Raw genomic sequence first — 22,754 nt, forward strand, 5'->3', positions numbered from 1 at the left:
GTGTTGTTTCAAACTGGGAGAGAAAATTCAACGTATGTTCTGGTTAAGACTTATCCTCCTAGAAGAGTCTAGATCCTGACCTGCTGAATTCCGGGTTTGTTTCCTTCCCCTGTCTAGAATCTTACCTTGGAGATCTTGACAAGTGGCGAGAGCGCCACAGATATAAAACCACAAAAGCTCTAGCCAGCTGCAAATCTAGTTTGTTTCAAAATAATGGATTAAGTAGTTTCCAGCACTGCACCCACCTCTGAATCCCCTGGCCAACTGCTGGGAGTTTGCAGTTTTATTTTCCTGGATATTGTGTGTGTGTGTTTAAATATTTTTCCGCTCCTGGTTGCTATACCAGGGCCCCAGTCCTGCATTGGAATCGATTCGTGTCCACCATCTTGGTTGTGATGGGACTAAAAGCATCAACCTCTGCCGCTTGAGGCCTGACTCTGTTCCTTGGAGTGTAATAGACTCATATCCCCTGTGGATTGGACACAAAGTGGAGATGCACAACACTCACCGACCAGTGGACTGCTCTAGCACATACCCCTATGCTTATGCAGAGTCCCACTGAAGACAAGGCATACCCTACTTTGACATGTGTCCATTGTAACAGATCTGTTGCAGGGCTTAACTGATTGTACTGGAGAAATAGCAAGATGGACTGTACACAAAATGCTGTCAAATGCACGAAGTAGATAAACGAGGGAAAAGAAATCCAGCCGGGTAATCTCTCTCGGTGATGTGAATTTTGGGTGTTACTTGTAAAAATAATAAGTGAGCAAATTTCAAATCAGAGTATGCGGTTTTTAAATTGATCCGGTGGTCCCTTTTCAAAGGCTGGCACCAGGCGGTTTAAATTTCCTTACTGGGACAGTCACTGTTTTGCACGGTGGCTAGCTCTGAGCATTTCCCAGAGTGCTAGTAACAACTGTTACTGACAGAACTGTAACCTGCTCAGCATGGGAAGTACTTGACTTAGAATGAATGTTTGTGGCAGGTTGCTGCCAGAGTGCTGCAGTTATCTGAGTGCCAGTGACACACATCAGACTATCGTTAACATACAGAATACAGCAACTGCCATCATGTATTTATTTTATCTCCGAGGCTGCGGAAGCAGCAACTTTCTGCATTCACGGCAGCTTTTTCACAATGCCACTCGCCAATTTGGCCTGGCCGCCCTCTGTCATGATGGAGGGGCAGCTGGGCTGAATTTCAGGGAGTCATGCAGGGGCACCATTTAGGTAGGGTGGGCCAGGGAGCTGACCCTCCTGTGCTTAGCCTACACACAACTCAAGCTGGGCTGTTCTTCTTGTCAGGGGGAGGCTGTTCGTGGTCCCATCCTGGGGCGGGGAGCTGAGGCGCCTGGAGCCAGTTGTGGAGAGGCTGGCCCCTGCTACTGACAGCAGCACCCAAGGGCTGGTGGTGTTGAAATGAGCCTCTGGAAGCCAGGCCCAGCAGGGAACTGCAGCATGGAGGTGGTGGGGTATGGGGAGGGGGAGCCTGTGCTGCCACTGGGCTGGTCCCTGCATTCCTGCGCAGTCTGGGCTACGATTGCAACTCCCTCCTAGGAGCTCCAGGGGCTGTGGTGGTGGTGGGGGGAGCAGGGCTGGATGCGGTGCAGAGAGGGAAGACCCTACATTCCTTTCCCCCAACACATGGTGCCCACACCTGGGGACTTGTTCCCTGCAGTGTGTGCCCGCACTGGGTGTAAGTGGTCCCTGGACCGCCCATTGTAAGCTGCCTCCGTCACTGCAATCTGAAATGGTGCCCCTACCTCAATGCCACTTAAATTTGGCCCAGCTGCAATTCCCTTTGACAAAACCGCAGCTTTAATGCGCGGTGGCCGCAACCTTTGAGCCTAAAACCACAACTTTCTGACAGCCTTATTTATCTCCAGTACCATGATCTCTCCTGGCATTGAGTTTCAAATCCAAAGGTTGAGTTGTAAATCTTGATCCTGTGCATAAAGCTGAAGCAGAAGGGTTTTGCCTGTGGGTCCTGTGCCGAGCCTGGGGAGAAACGGAATCTGGATCTACATAGAGACCTGGGGTCTGACTGCTACTAAACCGTCTGGGGAAATGTAAGAGACGGCTTGATTCTCCCGTCTCTCTCCCCAGGCAGGTTTCTGACCCTGTGGCTCTCACTTTGAATCTGTCAGCCGCCCATTGTTTTCTTTCCTTTCTCTTCCCTGCGTCATTCCTGGAGCCCTCCCTGCTCTCTATACATAGAGCCGTGGAGACCTGCCACACAATATCTGTTCTCTGCGATATGGGATCTCCCTCCATGGGGACTCCACTGCTTTGGATTCCTGCACTGCAGAGCCACATTTTTAAGCTGCTTATAGTTCTAACCCAGCAGGCTCAGGATTTGAGGCTATGTGACTAATGTAGTGAGCGTATTTTCAAGGACCACAGACATACCACTTGGCTGCGTGGGTAGTTGCAGTAAATGAAAGGGCTGATGCAGGGTGCTGGTGGAGGTTTTCAGATTGGCACACAAAGATTTAGGTAGGTGTGTTTGGAAATATGCCCCCATCTAATGTAGCTTTATGGGGGGTTTTCAAAGTGCACAGTACTAGGGTTACCATATTTTGTGCCTCCAAATGGAGGACACTCCACGGCCCCCGGCCCCGACCCCAGCCCCGCCAACACCCCCGCCCAACCCCTCCCCCTCCCCAAAGTCTCCGCCCCCTCCCCTGCTTCCCGCGAATATTTGATTCGCGGGAAGCCTGAAGCAGGTAAGGGGGGTGTGGGGGGAGGAGGCGCGGCCCAGGCTGGCCCCCCGGCGTTTCCAGCCTGGGTCAGCTCGGGCCCTGGGGTGCCGGCCCCGGCCGACCACCCCCAGCCCGCCCAGCACTGCCGGCCCCCGGCGGCCCGGCGCACCTCCCGGCCCCGCGGGCCCGGCTCCCCGCCGGCCCAGCTGACCGGCTCCCCGCCGGCCCGGCTCCCCGCCGGCCCGGCTGACCCGGCTCCCCGCCGGCCCGGCTGACCCGGCTCCCCGCCGGCCCGGCTGACCCGGCTCCCCGCCGGCCCGGCTCCCCGCCGGCCCGGCTGACCCAGCTCCCCGCCGGCCCGGCTCCCCGCCGGCCCGGCTGACCCGGCTCCCCGCGGGCCCGGCTCCCCGCGGGCCCAGCTGACCCGGCTCCCCGGCTGACCGGCTCCCCGCCGGCCCGGCTGACCTCCCGATTTTCCCGGACATGCCCGGCTTTTGGGGATTTCCCCCCGGACGGGGATTTGAGCCCCCAAAAGCCGGACATGTCCGGGAAAATCCGGACGTATGGTAACCCTACACAGTACCGCTCCCTTTGGATAACTTTGTTAATTGGAGGTAAATGGTAAGTTCTAGGTATTTAAAACATGGTGTAGTATAGACTGTGTTGGAGAAACAGAGCAACGTAAGTAACATTATTAAGAAGTGATTATATTTCCAGAAAAGAAATACTGTGTAAGTCAATATTACCCTTCAGAAAATATGGTAAATGCTGTTATTGGGTGTTCAGGAAAAACACACTTCTTGTCTACAAGATAAATTATTTGAACTGATAGTAGGCTCTGTACTAGAACTGGAGAAACTTTGAGTTTCTCCTTCTGCCCCAGGGTGGATTTGATTTAAATCAAATTGATTTAAACCACTAGTCAGGAAGACTCAATTTAATCATGGTTTTCTACATAAAAGTGCATTCTTGTTGGTTGTTATAACCTTAATACATATTCTTCACAACTCAGAGATAGATGTAGGTTTCATTTTTAGAAGGTACATACTATACATTTTTAAACAGAGATTTATTTTGAAAACTTTTCAGATTAGTTTTACAGCTATATCAGAAAATGAATGATTGTTTGGTTATTTAATCTACCAAAGGTAATTGAAGCAGATAGTTCACCTCCCAATGACTTCAGAAATATCTCCAATTCAACAGATTAATCATTAATATTTGGAGGATTTTCTTGTCATGCTGTATTAGGAGGAGAACATCACCAAACAGCCATTTAAATTGTTTTATTTAACTAAAACAACGTTAAGTATTCTGGATTTTTTTCTTCAACAGCAAACATATAATATTTTAACAAAACAAGCATATGTCCCTCACTTCTCACATTTATCTCCAGTCTTCTTCTCCTTGTCCAGATCTATTCCACCCCCAACAATCTTCTGTTCATTGAACTTTTTCAAACTTTGCACTTTTAGATTGAGGTAAGGGATTGACTCTGTCTACACAAATTTGCAGAGGGACAATAGAGTTGAGGTCTGTTATTTCTCACCTCTATATGTTATTTATTTATTTAAAAACATTTTCACTGTTAACCAGCATGTTACCTCTGGAGACACAAATCCACAGTTTGAGAACTGCAAAACTAAGCATCTCTGATGGTATCTTCTAGACTGAGCACTGAGTCCCAGTGGGTAGATAGAAAGATTAACCTAAATAATCTATACAGAAGCCTGTGGAACCCCAAAAGATTGGGTCCCTAATCCATGAACTATTGGAACTCATTTACAAAACTTTTCTTAAACATTACATGAATATATTGTCTCATACTATAGAATTAGAATTTATAATCCCTATTGCATGATGAGCTACATTATAGCTCAAAGATATCTTAATTAAAACTATCTTTAGGTAAGTTTTTTCCTCAAAAAGCATTTTATCACAAAAAATCCGATTTTAAATAAAAAAAAATCTGTTGTTTTTTTTTTAATCATTGATTTTTATCCACCCTATTCTGCCCCCTCCCCATCTCCTTGGGTGTATCCTTCTGTCTGGCTCTTTCTAGCTCTAGGCTTCCATACAAACAGTTGTTCCTCCACCCCCTCATTTGAGAAGATGAAACCCTGTTTTTGGTGTTTCCAAGTGGAATAGAAGTGATACTTGTATTGGTGTTGGAATGCTTAGCGCCCTGTTTATCTCTGACTTTGCTCCTCCTGAGAAATACTTACAGCTGTCAGCTCGTTTCACTTGTTTTTTGCTTTATAAATATTATTATTTTAGCCATGCTGTTGTGAATTTTTTTTTAAAGAAGCACATGAGAAATTCCGATAGCAGTGTTTCCATTGTAACATGTCTCCCTCCGCCCCACCCGTTACATAGAGCACTGTTGTATTTTTGCGAGGGAGGATGCAGTTGAACATGTTTCTCACTCTATCACCTTCATCAGCCTGATTGAGTCAAAATGCTTAATAAGCTGATGGTTCCTAAAATTCTGATGTAAATGAGGCTGTTCTTACTCTGTGTGACTGTATCCACCAGGGGCCTGACTAACTCCCAGTGAGTTCGTTGAGAAGATTCCGACTTCAGTAGGAGTTGGATCAGGCTCTAGTGTAACAATCTTGAAGCTGATCAAAGTCCCTTTTGTTCATGAGTAGGATATGAAGCATTCTGCTCGAAACCGGAAGAACAAAGGTTGATCAGCCTCCAGCCCTTGAGGTTACTGTTACACTGAAAGTGAGAGCTATTTCCCTTAAACTTAAGGGATGTCATCCTAGGCCACTTCTGCTCCCAAATAAGAGTGAGCATGGGCAGATTTGCATGGAAATAACTAAAGGGGTGAGATTACAACTCGTTTTAGTTATTTTGCTTCTAGTTTCCATGTAGACAAGCCCTCAGGAGCGCCTGTTGCTGATTCTTATGGTGTGCGTTTGTTGACACAACTGAAAGCAATACAATTCCCTTTTCTGCAGGAGAGCACAGCATTTTGCATCAGTGTTAGTTGTATAACATTTAAAATATGAACTTTTTTTAATGCTTTCTTTAAAGAGATGCTGCCAAGTAGTTTCAAGACTGTGGGCCAGATTCTTCACCCTATTTCTGGTCCTTTTGCATCACCAGTGTGGTACAAGGAAGATACAATTTGGTTACAGCTGAAAATTCTTCCATGGAGAAGATTTCTTGGTTCTGAGTCAGCTCCTGCACCAACCTACCCCCTCTTGGTGTAGGAGTTGGCAATTCTCAGCTAGCACATGGGCCCTAGGGGACTGTACCCAGCTGTCATAAGTTCCAGTAGCCTCAAGGCTACACTAATGTACATCAAGGCCATAGCCAGGGAAGCTGGAGAATCAGGGAAACGTAACCAAACCCCTGATGTCCACACTCCCTATGTCCCCATTCGGACTGTATCTTGGTGCAAGAGAGAATCAGGACCTCTATAACCTGGTGCAACAGAGAGTCTGTTTTGCATAAATCTTTTTTTTGAGAGAGAGAGTGGGGGGAAGGGGGAATCATCACACGTTTGCTATGTTAATTTCTGTGTGGCACACCGTAAGTGCCAGCTGGATCTACCATAAATGTTTATTAACAAGCATTGTGCCCAGAGTTCTCCATTTCTGCAGACACCACTGATGACTGTAATGCCCCAAGTGTCAGCTAGCTCAGGAACCAGGCAGTCCCTGGTCGTGTTAGCCGCTGGGTCATCCAGCCAGAACATCGCTGATCTGCTTCTCTGTATCCCGTGGCTGGTACGAGGCCTTTCCGTATGAATGGTCCAGCCAAGAACCTGTATCAAAGGGGTTCTTCCAGAGTGAGGCAATAACTCAGAGCAGCAGTAAAGCTTTTACCTATGTCTTGATTTTGGCCCATCATTCTCCTTCCTGGTCCAGTTCTGCATGGTGCTGAGCGCCCAAGGTTTCCATCGATGGCAGTGGGTTTGTCTTGACTAGGATTCAAGGGCGTGTTGCTGTTAGAAGATGAGTTAATGTCCTAAAACTAAAGTCTAGCCAAGTCAGTGTAGACTTTTAACAAGTGCTAAGAAGATTGAGTTGCCACTAGGCTTCAACTGGACCAGCTTAGCACCTGCTTCCCTGACTTGCCACACGAGAATAGGAGGACCTGTTAGCCAATGCCTTCCAACAGCTACGAACCTTTAAATCCTAGTGAAGGCAACTTAATGGGTAGTGAGCACTCGACATCTTGAAGGGCAGGTTCCTTGGTCGTCTCCCATTACGATAGCGGTATATCCTGCTTGCACCGTTGGGCCGTCTTTTGGCATTGTGAAACCACATAAGAGATTGTATTATCCGTGAGGGCAGGGCAGGGCGGCTTGAGTGACAGCTTGTGGAGGGAGATGAAGTCTGTATCAAAGGCACTCGTGGTCCTGAGGCACGTGCAACGCTCTCAGATGGTCCCTTGTTTTAGGCCCAAAGTTGCCCACATTCCATATACATTTGGCGGGACTCTCTTCTGTCATTGCAAGTTATTTACATCAGAGGTAGAGAGCCATGAAACCGAGGTTACAGAAAGAATGACTTACAATAAAGGGATGAAGCCCGCAACCTCTTTGAGGCAGGGACCATTTTCTTGTTGTTCTGTTTGTACAGCACCCAGCAAGATGGGGTCCTGGCCCATGACTGGGGCTCCTAGGTGCTACTGCAATAAAAATGAACATATTTCACTTCCTGTGTGAGTAGCCCTGTGTGTCATGTCTGTGTCCATCCATCTCTCATCTCAGGTCTTTGTCACACACTATGTGGTCCAATGGCTAGGGCAAAAGTCTAAGACTTGAGAGTGGGGTTCAATTCCCTGCTTTGCCATAGACTTCCTGTATGACCCTGAGCAAGTCACTTAGCCTCTCTGTGCCTCATCTGTACAATGGAGATAATAGTGCAGCCCTCCCTCAGAGGTGTTGTGAGGATTAATATGTTAATGATTATGAAGTACTTTGAGATAGAGTGATGGAAAAGGCACTATATGAGAGCTAGAAGGTGGTGGTGTTAGTAGGGGCTTGCCATAAATGTGTTGGAGTCTGGTGGGTGCTCTTGAATGTTACTTCTCTGCGTGCAATATCAATTGTCCAGAAGACATGTTCATATCATGGAAACTGTTGTACAGCTTTAACTATCATGGTAACTTCCTGGCTCGACTGCTAGAGTAATGACACCTATTGGATGGCATGGCAGTTAGAATTGCCTCAGCAGTAAGGATCATTTTTCATTTGGAACTGAGTGTATTTACATTCAATGGTGACCCACTTTACTTAGAGATTTTTTATTTCATGAGATACCACAATATTAGGGATGCACCCTGAGGCAAACCTGTTTTTTCCCCCCCCATATCTAAGCAATAACTTCTGCTTTCTGCAGCAGGTTGCAAATGACGTAGGATATCCATGATCTATAAATATAACCTCCAAATTGAATACATGTTTGTTTCCAATCAACCAACTGGGGTCATTCTGGAGGACACATTTCCATGGTTGAAACTTAGTCTGGAAAAAAGAAGAAAAAGCTGAGGATTTATCTGCTGCTAGGAACATTATCAACATGTTTGACATCAGCAAGGGAGTAAATATTCTAGGAAACTGTTACAATATTTGTCACAAAAAAGCCATTCTTTTGTTTTAATTCTGGAATTCTCATGAAACAGTTCTAGCCTCTCTTTGCTTAAAAGCAAGTTGGTAGAGCCATTTTTAGAATAGTGTTGTGGAAGCCAGTGTGTCTATACCTGGAGAAGGGGAGCAACTCCTCTCTTCCAACAGCTGATTGATAGATATTCAGTAAAAGTGTAGCTTTGCCTCCTTACTTTGGTGCTTTGTTCATTTTTGCAGATACCCAGAGATACTACAGAGGTTTATATTGATGTGCTTTTCATTGACTGGTCTAGTTTTTCCAGTTAGAATTCAGGTCATATTGGGAAATTGAAAATAACCCTAAATATAGAGCAGAGAGTTTCTGTGACCTCATTTAATTTTTTTCAAAACTATAAAGATCATGTAAAACATTGAACACAGACCCAGTTTATTTTACCTGTAGTTAATTCATGCATTTTGAAGATTAAATGTACTGAGTGCAAGTAACATCATGTGGAGTCAGTGGGACTATTCGTTTGAATAAAGTTCCCCAGGTGTAGGTATTTCCAGAACAGAATTCTTACATAATAAAGTAATTAATAATATGTAATCTTCCACCCACCCCCATACCAGGTGAGCCTAATATCACCATTTTGTTTTGATTAAGATAACCTCTTGTGTCTGGCCAGTCTCAAATTCATTATGCCTTTGTTCCCAGTCCCGCAGTGTGGATAAGCAGCATGCTGTAATCAACTATGACAAGGACAAAGATGAGCACAGGGTGAAGGATCTTGGGAGCTTAAATGGGGTAAGTTGTAAATTCTTCAGCTGGCTAAAACGTGTATATACTATGTATGTCTAAGTCCTAATCGTACAACATTTATGAGCATACTTAACTTTACTTGCACAAGTAGATCCATTTTGAGTCAATGGGACTTACTCATGTGAGTGAACCCTAACACCTGCATAAGTGTGTGCATGGCTGGTTTGAGTAATGAGTTGTTTAACTAGAAGATAAACACACATCCATTGAAGTTATTTTCCTTTATTTTGGTGCTCCCTCTCTTCCCACCCCTCTGCCCCCCTCAACCTCAGCCCAGCTGAACTCATCAGTTGTTAATAAATTTGTAGAGCTGGTTGGAAATGGGTTGAAATTTTGTCTGTTTTGCATTGAAATTTTCTGACTGGCTCTATAAAACTGCAAAACTAGGAAGAGTCTTCTGTCAGCTGTTCATGCTAAGCAGGGTGACCTTGCAACAAGCCAACTGTCGTACTAATTAATGATGTACAGTATGGAATGCCATTTAATTTCTCTGAGATAAACCATTTAAAAATTGCCTTTTAAATAATGAGAATAGCCCCCCTCCTACCCTGTTTCTGTTATTAAGATTGAAGGGCAGCGTGGCCTAATGAATTCAGCATAGAGCTGGGAGACGCACTCTTGAGTCTTAATCTCTGCTCTGGCACCGACTCACTGGGTGGCTTCAGGCAAGTCACTTAGGGCTTGTCTACACACACACGTTGTACTACTTTAGCTAAAGCGGCGTAGTTAAAGCAGTACTGCCCCCTAATGTGGATACAGTTATATTGGTATAAAGGGGCTTTATACTGGTATAGCTATTTCTGTAGGGAAAGGAGAATACACTGTATCCGTATAAGATACCTTTATAACTATGTCCACATTAGGGGTTGTATTACTATAACTATTTTGGTTTTAAAAAAATAATTCCCCTTAAATAGTACACTGGTACAAAAACTGTATGTAGACCAGGCCTTGGACTCTCTGCCAGTGTTGTCCTCTACGAAATGTGCATGATCATCCGTCGTTATGTACCTCTCAGAGGTGTTGGGTGAAGGGTAAGTAATGGTTGGTGAGGTGATTTGAAAATGGAAAGCTCTGTAGAAGTGCTAAGTATTATTAGTTTGTACATAACTACTGTAGATGGCTCACTAGCTCAGAACTTGAGGCAGGTAAGTCGCTGTGGCAAAGCGGCAGCAACGGCTGAAAGGGACTGATCGGTGACGGCAGAGATGATGCAGGCTGCTGTGCTCTTGCTTTAAATAATATTTAGTAGTAGTACATATAACAAACCAGCATTCATTAGAAGAGGTAAGCTCTGCGTTGGGACATTTGTACTCTGTAAGGGGAGACACCCCTCTTTCTCCCCTCTCCTCCCCCCCCCCCCCCCCGGTTCACCGTGCCAGGCCAATGGGGAGTGCGGGAAGCGGCGCGGGATGTGCTGGCCACCGCTTCCCGCAGCCCCCATTGGCCTGGCACGGTGAACTGCGGCCAGTGAGAGCTGCAATCGGCCTAACCTGTGGACACTGCAGGTAAACAAACCGGCCCAGCCTGCCAGCGATTTCCCTGATGGGCTGCGTGCCAAAGGTTGCTGATCCCTGTTCTAAACTATGTCACTGGATTTAATACTTGGTCTTGTCACGCATGCTTAACCTGGGCCATTGTGAAAGGATTAAGAGGGGAAAGTTATGCCCCAGCACTGAAGGCATATTTGCTCATTTTCCTTTGTAAACCTGTTTCTTCAAAGTCATTTTTGAGAGTGTCAGTTTTTTGTTGTGTTTCGCAAGCAGTGACACCGCTCTTATCCACCCAGGCAAGGAATTGCATTGCATCTCTGAAAACCCAACAACTGGCAGCTGCTGTTCATTTCCTATCGATCTAGAATTCCACCTCCGAGCATGTGATAATTCCCAGTGTTTGCCAGTGCCCATCTCCTGATCTAAGTGCAGCTGTGTGCCTAGCCCCCAGCAGCATGCCAGCATTTGTTCGCATAAGTTTGTGATCTCTTTATTTTGGAACTGGACATACCAAAAGCACTTACACACAATTTCCTGATTCTCACATGCGGATTCATTTCTTTTCTATTAGGAGGCCTGGAATCAATTTCCAGCTCTGTTGCGCACTTCTTGTGTGACCTTGGGCAAATCTCTTAATCTCTCCGGGCTTCCGTTCCCCATCTGTAAAACGGGAATAATTAGCTTGTAAGCTCTTTGGGGGAGGGGGACATCTTTTAGTTCTGTGTTTGTACAGCACCAAGCACAATGTGGCCTTAGGTATCACTTCAATGCAAATAATAATGATGCTTCCTTTCATGCCTGCCCCCCATCCCTGGTCTCTCCAGTTTATTTAAATTGTAAGCTTTTTGAAGCACAGAGCTGTCTCATAGTATGCACATGTGCAGAGCCTAGCATGGTATAGTATTCCTCTCCATGGGGGCATGTGGGTGTTACTGTGATAGCTAAAGAAAATTAAATCCAGGCCACAGAATATGAATAGTTCTAATGATTGTCAAACTATATTTTGTTTTCACTGGTTTTTAGGTGGAGCTAGGTATTTCCAGAGTTTATACATGTGTTCCATTGGGTTGCTTGGCTAAATATGTAAACATTATGCCAGGGGTCGGCAACCTTTCAGAAGTGGTGTGCCGAGTCTTCATTTATTCACTCGGATTTAAGGTTTCGCGTGCCAGGCATACATTAACATTTTTAGAAGGTCTCTTTCTATAAGTCTATATTATATATGCAACAATAGTTTAGTTATAAAGTAAACAAAAAGTTTTAAAAATATTTAAGAAGCTTCATGTAAAATTAAATTAAAATGCAGAGCCCCCCAGACTGGTGGCCAGGACCCGGGCAGTGTGAGTGCCACTGAAAATCAGCTCGCGTGCCGCCTTCGGCATGCGTGCCATTGGTTGCTTACCCCTGCATTATGCCTTTCATCAAAAGATGGTCTATGCTTCTGTCTTGCAGACTTTTGTGAACGATGTCCGGATTCCTGACCAGAAATACATCACACTAAAACTGAACGACGTGATTCGCTTTGGCTATGATATCCTTATTGCCTGAGCAGAGCATTACACACTATTTTTGTTTTTAAGTTCTCTGTTATGTTGAGGGTTAAATACCCTTAATTATGGCAAATGACTAAGTGTGTTGATGTTGCCTTTCAGAGCCTCTGGATGGCTCATCAGCTTAGAATTTCTGCACTGTGGGCTTGATCCAAAGCGTGCAAATATCAACTCCCTTTGATTTCAGTGGGCTTTGGATCAGGCCTTATGTTGTCAGTAGCTGCATTCATCATGGGTGCCATCTCTAGCTCTCTCATCTTAATGGGACTAAATAATCTCCATCCAAGAATATTAAAGGAACTGGCACATGAAATTGCAAGTCCAATAGCAAGGATTTTTAATGTATCTGTAAACTGGGGGGTGGGTGGGAGGAACATACCTTATGACTGGAGAATTGCTAATATAGTTCCTATATTTAAGAAAGGGGAAAAAAGTGATGTTAGAAACTACAGGCCTGTAAATTTGACCTCAATTGTATGGAACAAATTTTGAAAAAGAAAGTAGTTAAGGACGTAGAGGTGAACAGTAATTGGGATAAAATACAACATGATTTTACAAAAGATAGCTCATGCCAGACCAACTAATCTTCTTTGAGACGATAACTGATACTTTAGACAATGGAAATGCAGTAGATCTAATCTACCTGGATTTCAGTAAGGCATTTGTTACAGTTCCACAGGGGAAATAATTAGTTAAATTGGAGAAGATGGGGATTAATATGAGAACTGAAAGGTGAATAAGGAACTGGTAAAAAGGGGCAAGCGACTACAAAGGGTCATACTGAAAGATGAACTATCAGGCTGGAGGGAGATTACTAGTGGAGTACTTCAGGGATTGGTCTTGGGATCAATCTTATTTAACATTTTTATTAATGACCTTGGCACAAAAAGTGGGAGTGTGCCAATAAAATTTGCAGAAGACACAAAGTTCCTCCAATAAAGATGAAGACTGGAATATCATACAAGAAGATCTGGATGACCTTGAAAACTGGAGTAATAGAAATGGGATGAAATTTAATAGTGGAAAGTGCAAGGTCATGCACTTCGGGACCAACAAGAAGAATTTTTGCTATAAGCTGGGGACTTATCAATTGGAAGAGACAGAGGAGGAGAAAGACCTGGGTGTATTGTTTGATCATAGGATATCTGTGAGTCGCCAATGTGATGCGGCCATGAAAGAGTCCTAGGATGCATCAGGCATATTTCCAGTAGAGACCTGGAAGTGTTAATACCATTATACAAGGAGCTAGTGAGACCTCATCTGGAATACTGTGTGCAGTTCTAGTCTCCCATGTTTAAGAAAGATGAATTCAAACTGGAAATGGTGCAGAGAAAGGCTACTAGGATGAGCCGAGAAATGGAAAACCTACCTTATGAAAGGAGACTCAAAGAGCTTGGCTTGTTTAGCCGAATCAAATGAAGGCTGAGGGGAGGTATGGTTGCCCTCTATTAAAATATCAAAGGAATAAATACCAGGGAGGGAGAGGAGTTATTTAAGTTAAGCACCAATGTGGCCACAAGAACAAATGGATACAAACTGGCCATCAACAAGTTTATGCTTGGAATTAGTTGAAGGTTTCTCACCATCAGAGCAGTGAAGTTCTGGAACGGCCTTCCAAGGGGAGCAGTGGGGGCAAAAAAACCTAACTGGCTTCAAGACTGAGATTGATAAGTTTATGGAGGGGGTGGGATAATGAGACTGCCTACAATGGCATGTAGCCAATCTACGACTGCTAGAAGCAAATATCTCCAGTGGCCAACAATGGGCCATGTAGAGGAGCAGACTCACCCCTGCGGCGCCTCCTGCTGGTGACTCTGGGAATTAGCTCGATCCAGCCGTCAGAGCACCCTCTGCAGGCTGGTGATCCGCCTGTCCTCTTGCCCTGTGTCCCTCCCAGGACCCCGGTGCCCCTTTCTCTGGGTGCTGCCCCCTGGCAGTACACCCCTTAGTACTAGGGTCTCCCCTCCCAGGGGGCCCCCCACCACTATCCCTACCTTGCCTCAGTATCAGGCTACTGCCAGTCATAGTCTAGCCCCATACCTGGGGCAGACTGCAGTATCAGCCTACTCATCACTGGCAAGGAGGGTTTGGACCTGCTGCCTTGGCCTACCTCTGGGCTCCCCTCTGCAACCCCCAGTACCCCTTGGCCCAATGCTAGGTCGCAGCCTGGGGCTTTCCAGGCTAGAGCTCCTCAGCCTTTCCCCAGCGCTGCTCCACTCGGATACCCTCAATCTCAAGCTCCCTGCAGCCAAGTCCTTCTCTTTCCAAGTGCAGAGAGAGACTCTTGGCCTCTGCCTCACAGCCTTTTTATATAGGGCCAGCTGAGGCCTGATTGGGGTGTGGCCCAGCTGCAGCTGCTTCCCAATCAGCCCAGCTTAGCAGCTCCCAGCCACAACCTTCCCCCAGGGCTGTTTTAAGCCCTTCGGGGCAGGAGCGGGGTAACCACCCGGCTACAGGCCACTAGATGGGGAAGGCTCTGAGTTACTACAGAGAATTCTTTCCCAAAGTGTCTGGCTGGTGGGTCTTGCCCACATGCTCAGAGTCTAACTGATCACAATATTTGGGGGCAGGAAGGAATTTTCCCATGGGTCAGGTTGGCAGCATGGGGCATGGGTCACTTGCTGGTTTAAACTAGAGTAAGTGGTGGATTCTCTGTAACTTGAAGTCTTTAAATCATGATTTGAGGACTTCAGTGACTCAGCCAAAGGTTATGGGTCTATTACAGGAGTGGATGGGTGAGGTTCTCTAGCCTGCAATATGCAGGAGGTCAGACTAGATGATCATAATGGTCCTTTCTGACCTTAAAGTCTATGAGTAGAGGTGTGTTTTTTTTTTTAATGGAGCCCTGGATGTTACACTTCACCAGGCACCAGTCTGGGAGCAGACATGAAATTATGTATAGTTGTACAAGTGTGTGTGTGTGTGTGTGTGTGTGTGTGTGTGTGTGTGTGTGTGTGTGTGTGTGTGTGTGTGTGTGTGTGTGACAGAGCTTGCGCAACATCCTCCTAGGATTTTATTTTTTTAACCCTGCACAGTACAGATTTTCTGCTATACTGAGGCCCATCCCGTTATTTGCAGGAAAAACTTGTCTGCCAAAAATGCACCTGTGTTGCTTTGCCTGCAGGTGACTTGTGCCTGCTAACCTTAGTAGTTAAATGTCTAGCTCCTGCAAATTGCTGCTGGCACGAAATATGTGGACACATCTATTCATTTTGCAGCTGCAAACTGCACCTTGGTGAGGGAGGCCAGGCCCTGGACATGTGACTACTGTTTGGTTATGAAATGTGTAGACAACCAGTCTGTGCTGAAACATTCTTTGATATCTGCATCCTCCCCCTTCCAACCTGCCTACTGGTTTGTTCCATCCATCTGTCACATCTTGTCTTTTAGGCTGTAAGCTCTTTGCTGCAGGGACCTGTCAATGACTAGATGTTTGTACAGTGTATGGGGCCTCAACCTGGTGGAGGTCTCTCTGTACCGCAGTATAAGGCACTGATCCAGCAAGGTGCTTACACATGTGCCCCATCTTGAGAGTGCGAGTGACATCAACAGGAATTCTTGCGTACTTAAGGTGAGGCATGTGTTCAAGTGCCTTGCTGAATTGTGACTTGTATGGCTAATATGTTGGCATACTAATAATACTCCAATATTACCTCTTGGGATCTCTGATTTGATATATACAGAAACCCGAAGAAGACTATTGTAAACTTGAATGCATACAAGGTGTTAAGCCAATGGCTAGAGTGCAGGTAGATTTTAATGACTGTGATACAGATCTAAACTTTTCCAGTAGCTCTGGGCATTGCATGTCATAGTCCAAGGGCCTAATCATGTAGCCTTTACTTGTGGCTATTCCTGTTGAAATGAAATATTGCAAATGACCAGGCATCTGTATGTTGCCCCTCAATGGGAAGACTTCCGAGAGTGAGGGCTGCAGAGGCAGTCATCATTAAGCACAAACTGCACTAAATATGATTTCTGCCCATTCTTTGCCATGACATTTTAAAGAGTGCTTTCTTTAAAGTGCCTCTCTTGTTCAGCCCTATACCAAAGGCAGCATCTTTTCTATGCTATGAGTCAGCTGAGCTCTGTTGCATAAGGGCGTGCAGCTCTTTTTCCATTGAGAGTGGCACTCACAGGCTCGTGAGGTTTCCCTACTATGTTCATGCCACTTGTGTCTATTTTTAGTTTAACATTTCCCACCCTGTTCTTTTTCCCCCTCTGCTCTGTGTAATCTTTATAGGGCTGCTTTTGACAACATTACTGAAAGTTTCCTTTATACGTTTTCTGTGCAGCAGAAACTATCTGAGCCCAAACACATGAATATTGCCCTTTTTTGAGAGGTTATAGCAATTCACCCCCCGAGTTACTCTCCACACAAGAAGCTAATACTGACCAAAAACTTGTTAGTGCAGAGCAGGATTGTGCCGTGGTCCTATGTGGCTATGCAGGGAACTAAAGCTACCCATCCTCCTCTTGCACAACCACATAGGACTATTCCAGTTATGGCTTGGGCATTGAGGGGGAAGGGCAGGAGGATCTGTGAGTGGACAGTCATGGCTCTGAATTCCTTCCCACGGCTCCCCCTGGTCCAGTCCAGCTGTGTATCACACAGTGCTGTGCCTAAAGGCTAAAAATAGCCTATAGAAATTGATATATATGTTGCAAAATATACACACTGTTGTTTTAAGGCAATAATTATATTGGGCTGTTTAGTTCTGGTAGAGTGACGACTATTTTCAGTTTCTTCATCAATTTTTTTCCTTTTAGGCTTTTCCAGTTGTATAATCACATCTGTTTCAGTTACAGTATCACTGCGTATTTAATTCCTTCCCTGCTTCCTTAACAAGCGCCGTACATTCTAACATGTATGTCTTGGAACAAATTCAACACAAAGTACCAGAGGAAGCATTAAAGGTAAGCACGTATGTTATTTTTGTATGGAGATACTGGTATTTGTGAAGCGATGACAGCATTAAACAGCAAAACCCTACAGCATGTTCTTAAACAACATCCTACATTTTTCAGCACACCAGTGACAGCTTTGATAATGAATTGTGGGAAAAAAACCACAACTTAAGGTTTCCCTTCAATATGTGCTTGGGAGGACCTCACCTTGAGGATAGATGCATCTCCCAGCTAGCCCAGATCTACTCTGTCCTTTCCCAACACTAGCATCTAACTGAAATTATTTATGATTTCATGACTGCCCGCTAAACAAAGGGCACTAAAGCTTTAGTGTATAGAGATGAACTCTCAGCACATTCAGCTTTTCTTCAGTCCTCCTAGAAATGTCCTCCTAGAAATTAAGCAATGAAGGGTGACCTTTCTTTGGGTGCTGTGGCTTATGTCAGCTCCTTAATGCTTCCTCCAGTGAGCCAACATTTGCTCAATTTACTCTCCGTAACAATCTCAATTTCAATAGCCTCTATTTCTCTCCAAAGATCCTAGATCTTCCTTATGACTTTCCTTATAGAGCAGTTTCACTTACTTCAGTAAAATGGCTCCCCTAAGCATGAGCTGTAGGATCAGATACAAAACATACCAGACTCACTTCACCCATGACAGAAAGTCAGTCCCCTCTGGAGAGGAATGCCATAGGCGTTTCACAGCTCACAGCAACGCTACACAGCATTTAGAACAAGAAATACCAATACCAAATGTCAACCTTCAATTGACAGTTATAGTCTCACACCCCAGGTTCCATATTTAAGTCTACTTGTGTAGAAGGGTAGGACTGGATGAATCATTCATTGAACTTACTCAGACCTGATTTTTATGGAAACACCCTTTCCTGTAGATCCAATTAGATCATTGACACTGCCCAGCTTTAAGGGGAACCTAACTTTATGCAATATAGCTTTCCGAGCCTTCTGTCCAGATGTGAGACAATTAATGATAAAATATGTTGAGGTGTCACTGAAGCCTTAAGAGAAGGTAGATAAAAGGATGGGTTTGGAAGACTTCATCATGCTGTTGTGAGACTAAAGAGCCGTGAGGGGGTTCAGTATTTGAATCCTGAATGGGAGGTGCGTTCATTCCAACTGTCCTTTGGTTATTTTTTTTAAAGCGTCTCCTAATGAGATGTTTCTTCGGGCAATGTCACTTAATATCCTTCTAAATGAGGTATTTGAAAGCTTCTCAGCTGGTATTTATATAACTCCATAGCCTTTGTTCAGGCACGTCTTTTATTCTTGTTCTCGAGCCAGGGTCGGCTCCAGCATTTCTGCCGCCCCAAGCAAAAAAAAAAAAAAAAGCCGCGATCGGCGGCGGCAATTGGAAAAAAAGAAAAAAAAAAGCCGCGATCGGCGGCGGCAGTTCAGCGGCAGGTCCTTCGCTCCTAGAGGGAGTGAGGGACCTGCCGCCCCCGAATTGCCGCAGGTGCCGCCCCTCTTCCGTGGCCGCCCCAAGCACCTGCTTGTTAAGCTGGTGCCTGGAGCCGCCCCTGTCTCGAGCACAGCCACGATATTTGTTCTTATATGATCACATGGGGAGATAGTTTGCTCTTTTCATTGCCTGTTGTATGGCACCGCATAGCCTTGTCCACGTTTTTGCTTCTCTGTCTGCAGCACGAAAAGTATACTAGCCAACTTCAGATGAGTTTCAAGGGCACCGTGATGAAAAAGGTGGAGCAGCTGGTGGAACATGGTGGTTATACCGAATCCCCGCAAGCAAAACTGGAGAGAGGAGAGAAGAAAGCAATTACAGGTACTTGCTCAGAAACCAGTTAGTCAAGGTTCAAAACAGTCACTTACAATGCATCTTGATTTCTTTGCTGATTCAGAATAGAACTCCAGTAATACAGGCTACTTTTAGAAGCAATTACAGAGGTCCTCTTTCTAAACTTCTCATTTAAGTATTCTTGTTTCAGACAATGAGCCTGGCTTTCTCTGATGCAGTCTTCAGGAGAAATTTGCCAGTCTGACATTACAAGAGAGCTGTGCTATTGCAATGGTATTTGCAGTGGGATGTGGACAGAGCAGGTCTGGCTAATTCTTGGCACCTGTCTAGTTTATTTTTAATTTCTTACCCGGGAACTGGCGCACGAATGGTGCGAGTGACTCAGCTTGGAAAATGCAAGGCTTCCGTGGATGCGCGCCAACATGCAGGGGATGGCGGCAGTATTGAATTCACTGCAAAAGCCATTTGTGGTCTTAAGTAACTGCACTTCCTAACGTGATGGGGGGATTGACCTCTGTTGTATTTCGGGATGGGTGGATTGCTGCAGGAAACATAAGGACCGTAATGAATGAGGAGTACTTGTGGCACCTTAGAGACTAACAAATGCACAGAGAACATGAAAAAAATGGGTGTTGCCATACCAACTCTAACGAGACTAATCAATTAAGGTGGGCTATTATTATTATTATTTATTGATTAGTCTCGTTAGAGTTGGTATGGCACACCCATTTTTTCATGTTCTCTGTGCATATATATATATCTTCCTATTGTATTTTCCACTGCATGCATCCGATGAAGTGGGTTTTAGCCTACGAAAGCTTATGCCGAAATAAATTTGTTAGTCTCTAAGGTGCCACAAGTACTCCTTGTTCTTTTTGCTGATACAGACTAACACGGCTACCACTCTGAAATAAGGATCATAGTGAACCGTTTCAGTTCAGCTGAGCCCCTTCGAATACCTTCTCCCCCACTCCCTTTGTCTGTTGTTCCTGCCCACCCCACCTCTGTGCTCTTCTTCTTCATGTCTGATCCCAACCAAGATGCCTCCTGCTTCTTCCCTACCCCTATGGTGTTAACAGACATAGCGGCCTCTCTCCATTTACTTTACGTTCATCAGACTTGTGATGCATCCCCTTTAGTGGTGCCCGAAGTGCATTGCTTACCTTTAGAGCTTCAGAGGTGTGAGATGAGCAATGATCAGTGTAATGCACTCTGGTGGCTTGTTGCCTGCCATGCATTCTAGAAGCCCCAAAGTGCCAGGAAAGTTGAAGTAAGCAATAACCTGTGACCTAGCAGAGAGGCTGTCAGACATACTGAATGGGCCCTGTAGACCTGCAAAGGAAGGAGAGGTAGGTGGCAAGAGGGGAGGGGCTGGGGGAGCATTGTGTGGTTAAGGGAGGAGAGTCAGTGCCTGGGTTGCAGGAGAGGGGTGTGTGGATTTGGTACAAAATCTTTGTAGAAGCATCTGTCTATTTAGATACTTGGGTGGATCTGTCACTAGTCCTCGCCAGACTGAATGTGTTGACCTTAATCTTCCGTATTGTGTATTGCCCTTGTGAAAATCCCACTAAGCTGGGAGAGTGTATTAAAGCAGCATAGCATTTCTCCTCTGTATTTTCCCCTCTTCTTCACTCCTGCTGTGTGTGAAAGCACACATACGGTCCTGCTCCTGACTCATTCTCTGCCCTGCAGAAACCTTTTCCCTGGCGCTTTGCATGTGTCCGTGTGTCACTCTTACTTGTAGTGAATACAGCAGACGTGGCACATTCCGCCTTGCCTCCTCAAGAATTGTTCACAAGCGCTCAGTTAGAGGGATGGGCTTGGCTGTGATTAGCTGTGACACAGAGGAGGGTGAAAGGAGGTGAACTTTATCTCGGCCTTGGGGAAAACTGTCTAGCCCTAGTGTGACATGAGCCAGATTCTTGAAACGAGTTGCAAATATCCAGTTTGTAAACTCCAAATGTAGTTAATTTACATTTGTCACTTACTGGCTGCCATCTTGGCAGGGAGTATGCAGGCGCTTTCCTACTTTGGTTCTTTTGATCACTTGTCACCTTGCAAAGTATGCAGGGCTTTTTTGTATGCTTTTCCGATTGAACCCATGGAAGGTAGGCAGTTATATTTGGAAATATCTGCAAACGCAGCATCTAATGCGATACCTCGAGCATGGTGACCTACTTTCCCGGTGTGTAACTCTCGCTAACCCATATTTAGTTTTCACTTGCAGGAACAAAACTTAGGCGAATCCATAACGATTCAGATTGCCTAGGAGGGGTGAATTTTAAGGATTGTGTTGCTCGCTCCCACTGCTCAGTGTCCAGGCTGGCAAGAGGCTGAGTGTCATCTGCAAAGTGCTGAGCTGCTGCTAAGCCCATTGAAGGAAGTGGGAGTTGAGGGTGCTGAGTAGTTCGAAGGAGGCACTCAGCACTTCGCAGGATGGGACCCAGTGGACCTCACCCACAGCCCACCGAAGTCAATGGAAGGAGCTCGATGGGCTTTGGATCAGGCCCCCCACCCTTTGGAAGATGAACTAGCAGAGCTCATACTTAGCCTGCATCAGAGTTTGACTCATTCACTTTGTCTGCAGTTAGACATGCAGTTTTACTCTGCGTTTTTGGAGGATTGGTTTAAAATCATCACGTTCTTACTGCCATTAATGTATTTCCAGCAAGTGGGTTTACTTAGTGGCGGTGGGAAAGAAGCTTTGGAGAGAGAGAGCCGTTCTGCTAAGACTGTAGGTATTTAGTAATTTGCTTGTAGCAAATTAAAGCATGATCTGTGGTGACAATGGCCTTTAAAAATCTATATTATAGTTCCACTGGAAGGAAAGGGAGCAAAGAGGCAGGGCTTTTATAGGAGGGGAGGTTTAAAAAAAATGCTAGAGCAGGTTAGGAATGGGGGATGACATTGAAAACAGGGGTCTCAGCTGTGCTTTTCTGTTTATTCTTTCCCATAATACCCAATAAACCTTTCTACTATTAAAAAACGAATCCTTGTGCCTTTTTTAAGTGTATTGCCTTTAAGGTGCAACATATAATCAACCGTTGGAGCTTGCTCCGATAGGATGGTATTGAGGCAAGTAGCTTAAATTAATTGAGGATTAGAAAGTCTAATGAATAAGAAAAGCGGCCACAGGTTGACTAGCTAATGTTAAAAATAAGCAGTATTAGTTCTCATGCTTTATGGGATAAGCTGATCCCTGGCTGGATTAGGGAGACATAACTCCCCACGTAGATGGTGTTGCACAATTACTTTGCATTATGCAGATTTGAAGACTGTCTCTGGAGCCCTTGCCATTGGCCATGGCATATTGGGCTAGATGGACCATAGGTAGGTTTTGACATGACAACTCCTGTGGTCTCTGTGCATAATTATAGATTGGTCATACAAAGGGTGATGTGTACATCAGCATCCTGCAATCCTTGTGCAGTCTAGAGTGTTGCTATTTGAACACACTATTGTTGGAGCTTAAAAACAGTGTGGTGCGTTGTTTTTTTAAATCCTTTAGTATCCCGAACCTTACAGTGTTGGCAGATCAAAATAAGCACTGATGGCTTGATTTTCAGAAGCGTGGCATGCCCAGAGCTCCCATTTGAAATTGGCACCTTTGGAAACAGGGCCATGATTTTTAATTTCCTTTGAATTTTGTGAAACGGTCTGCATACAAGTGACCATTGGTTAACTATACTGCTGTGTGCTGGAGAGGACAGAAGGTCTTGTGCTTGAGGCACTAGATTGGGACTCCGGAGATCTGGTTTCAGTTTCTGCCTCTGCCACAGAGATCCCTTGGACTAGTCATTTGGGCCTCCATTTCCCATCTGTAAAATGGGGATAATACTTCCTTTTGTGTCTGTCTTCTCTGTCTAGATTGGAAGCTCTTCGGGAAAGGGGCTGTCTCTTATCCCCTGTTTGAACAGCGCCTAGAACAATGGGGCTC

At 45.2% G+C, this 22,754-nt stretch overlaps 1 protein-coding gene across 5 annotated transcripts in view; it reads left to right on the forward strand.

Moving 5' to 3' along the window:
* CEP170B (centrosomal protein 170B) overlaps positions 1–22,754 on the forward strand; it is an 89,671-nt gene that overhangs the window by 16,865 nt on the left and 50,052 nt on the right. For 2 of the 5 annotated variants that reach the window (XM_065593734.1, XM_065593735.1), the window contains exons 3-6: positions 8,989–9,078; positions 12,039–12,117; positions 16,995–17,053; positions 18,706–18,844. In XM_065593734.1, coding sequence (XP_065449806.1) covers positions 8,989–9,078; positions 12,039–12,117; positions 16,995–17,053; positions 18,706–18,844 — 367 coding nt within the window. Of the gene's footprint in view, positions 1–8,988; positions 9,079–12,038; positions 12,118–16,906; positions 17,054–18,705; positions 18,845–22,754 lie in introns of all 5 variants that reach the window. The other 3 variants (XM_065593737.1, XM_065593738.1, XM_065593736.1) reach the window with 2 other exon arrangements.

Source organism: Chrysemys picta, chromosome 4, assembly GCF_011386835.1.
Source record: "Chrysemys picta bellii isolate R12L10 chromosome 4, ASM1138683v2, whole genome shotgun sequence".
NCBI classification, from domain to species: Eukaryota; Metazoa; Chordata; order Testudines; family Emydidae; genus Chrysemys; species Chrysemys picta.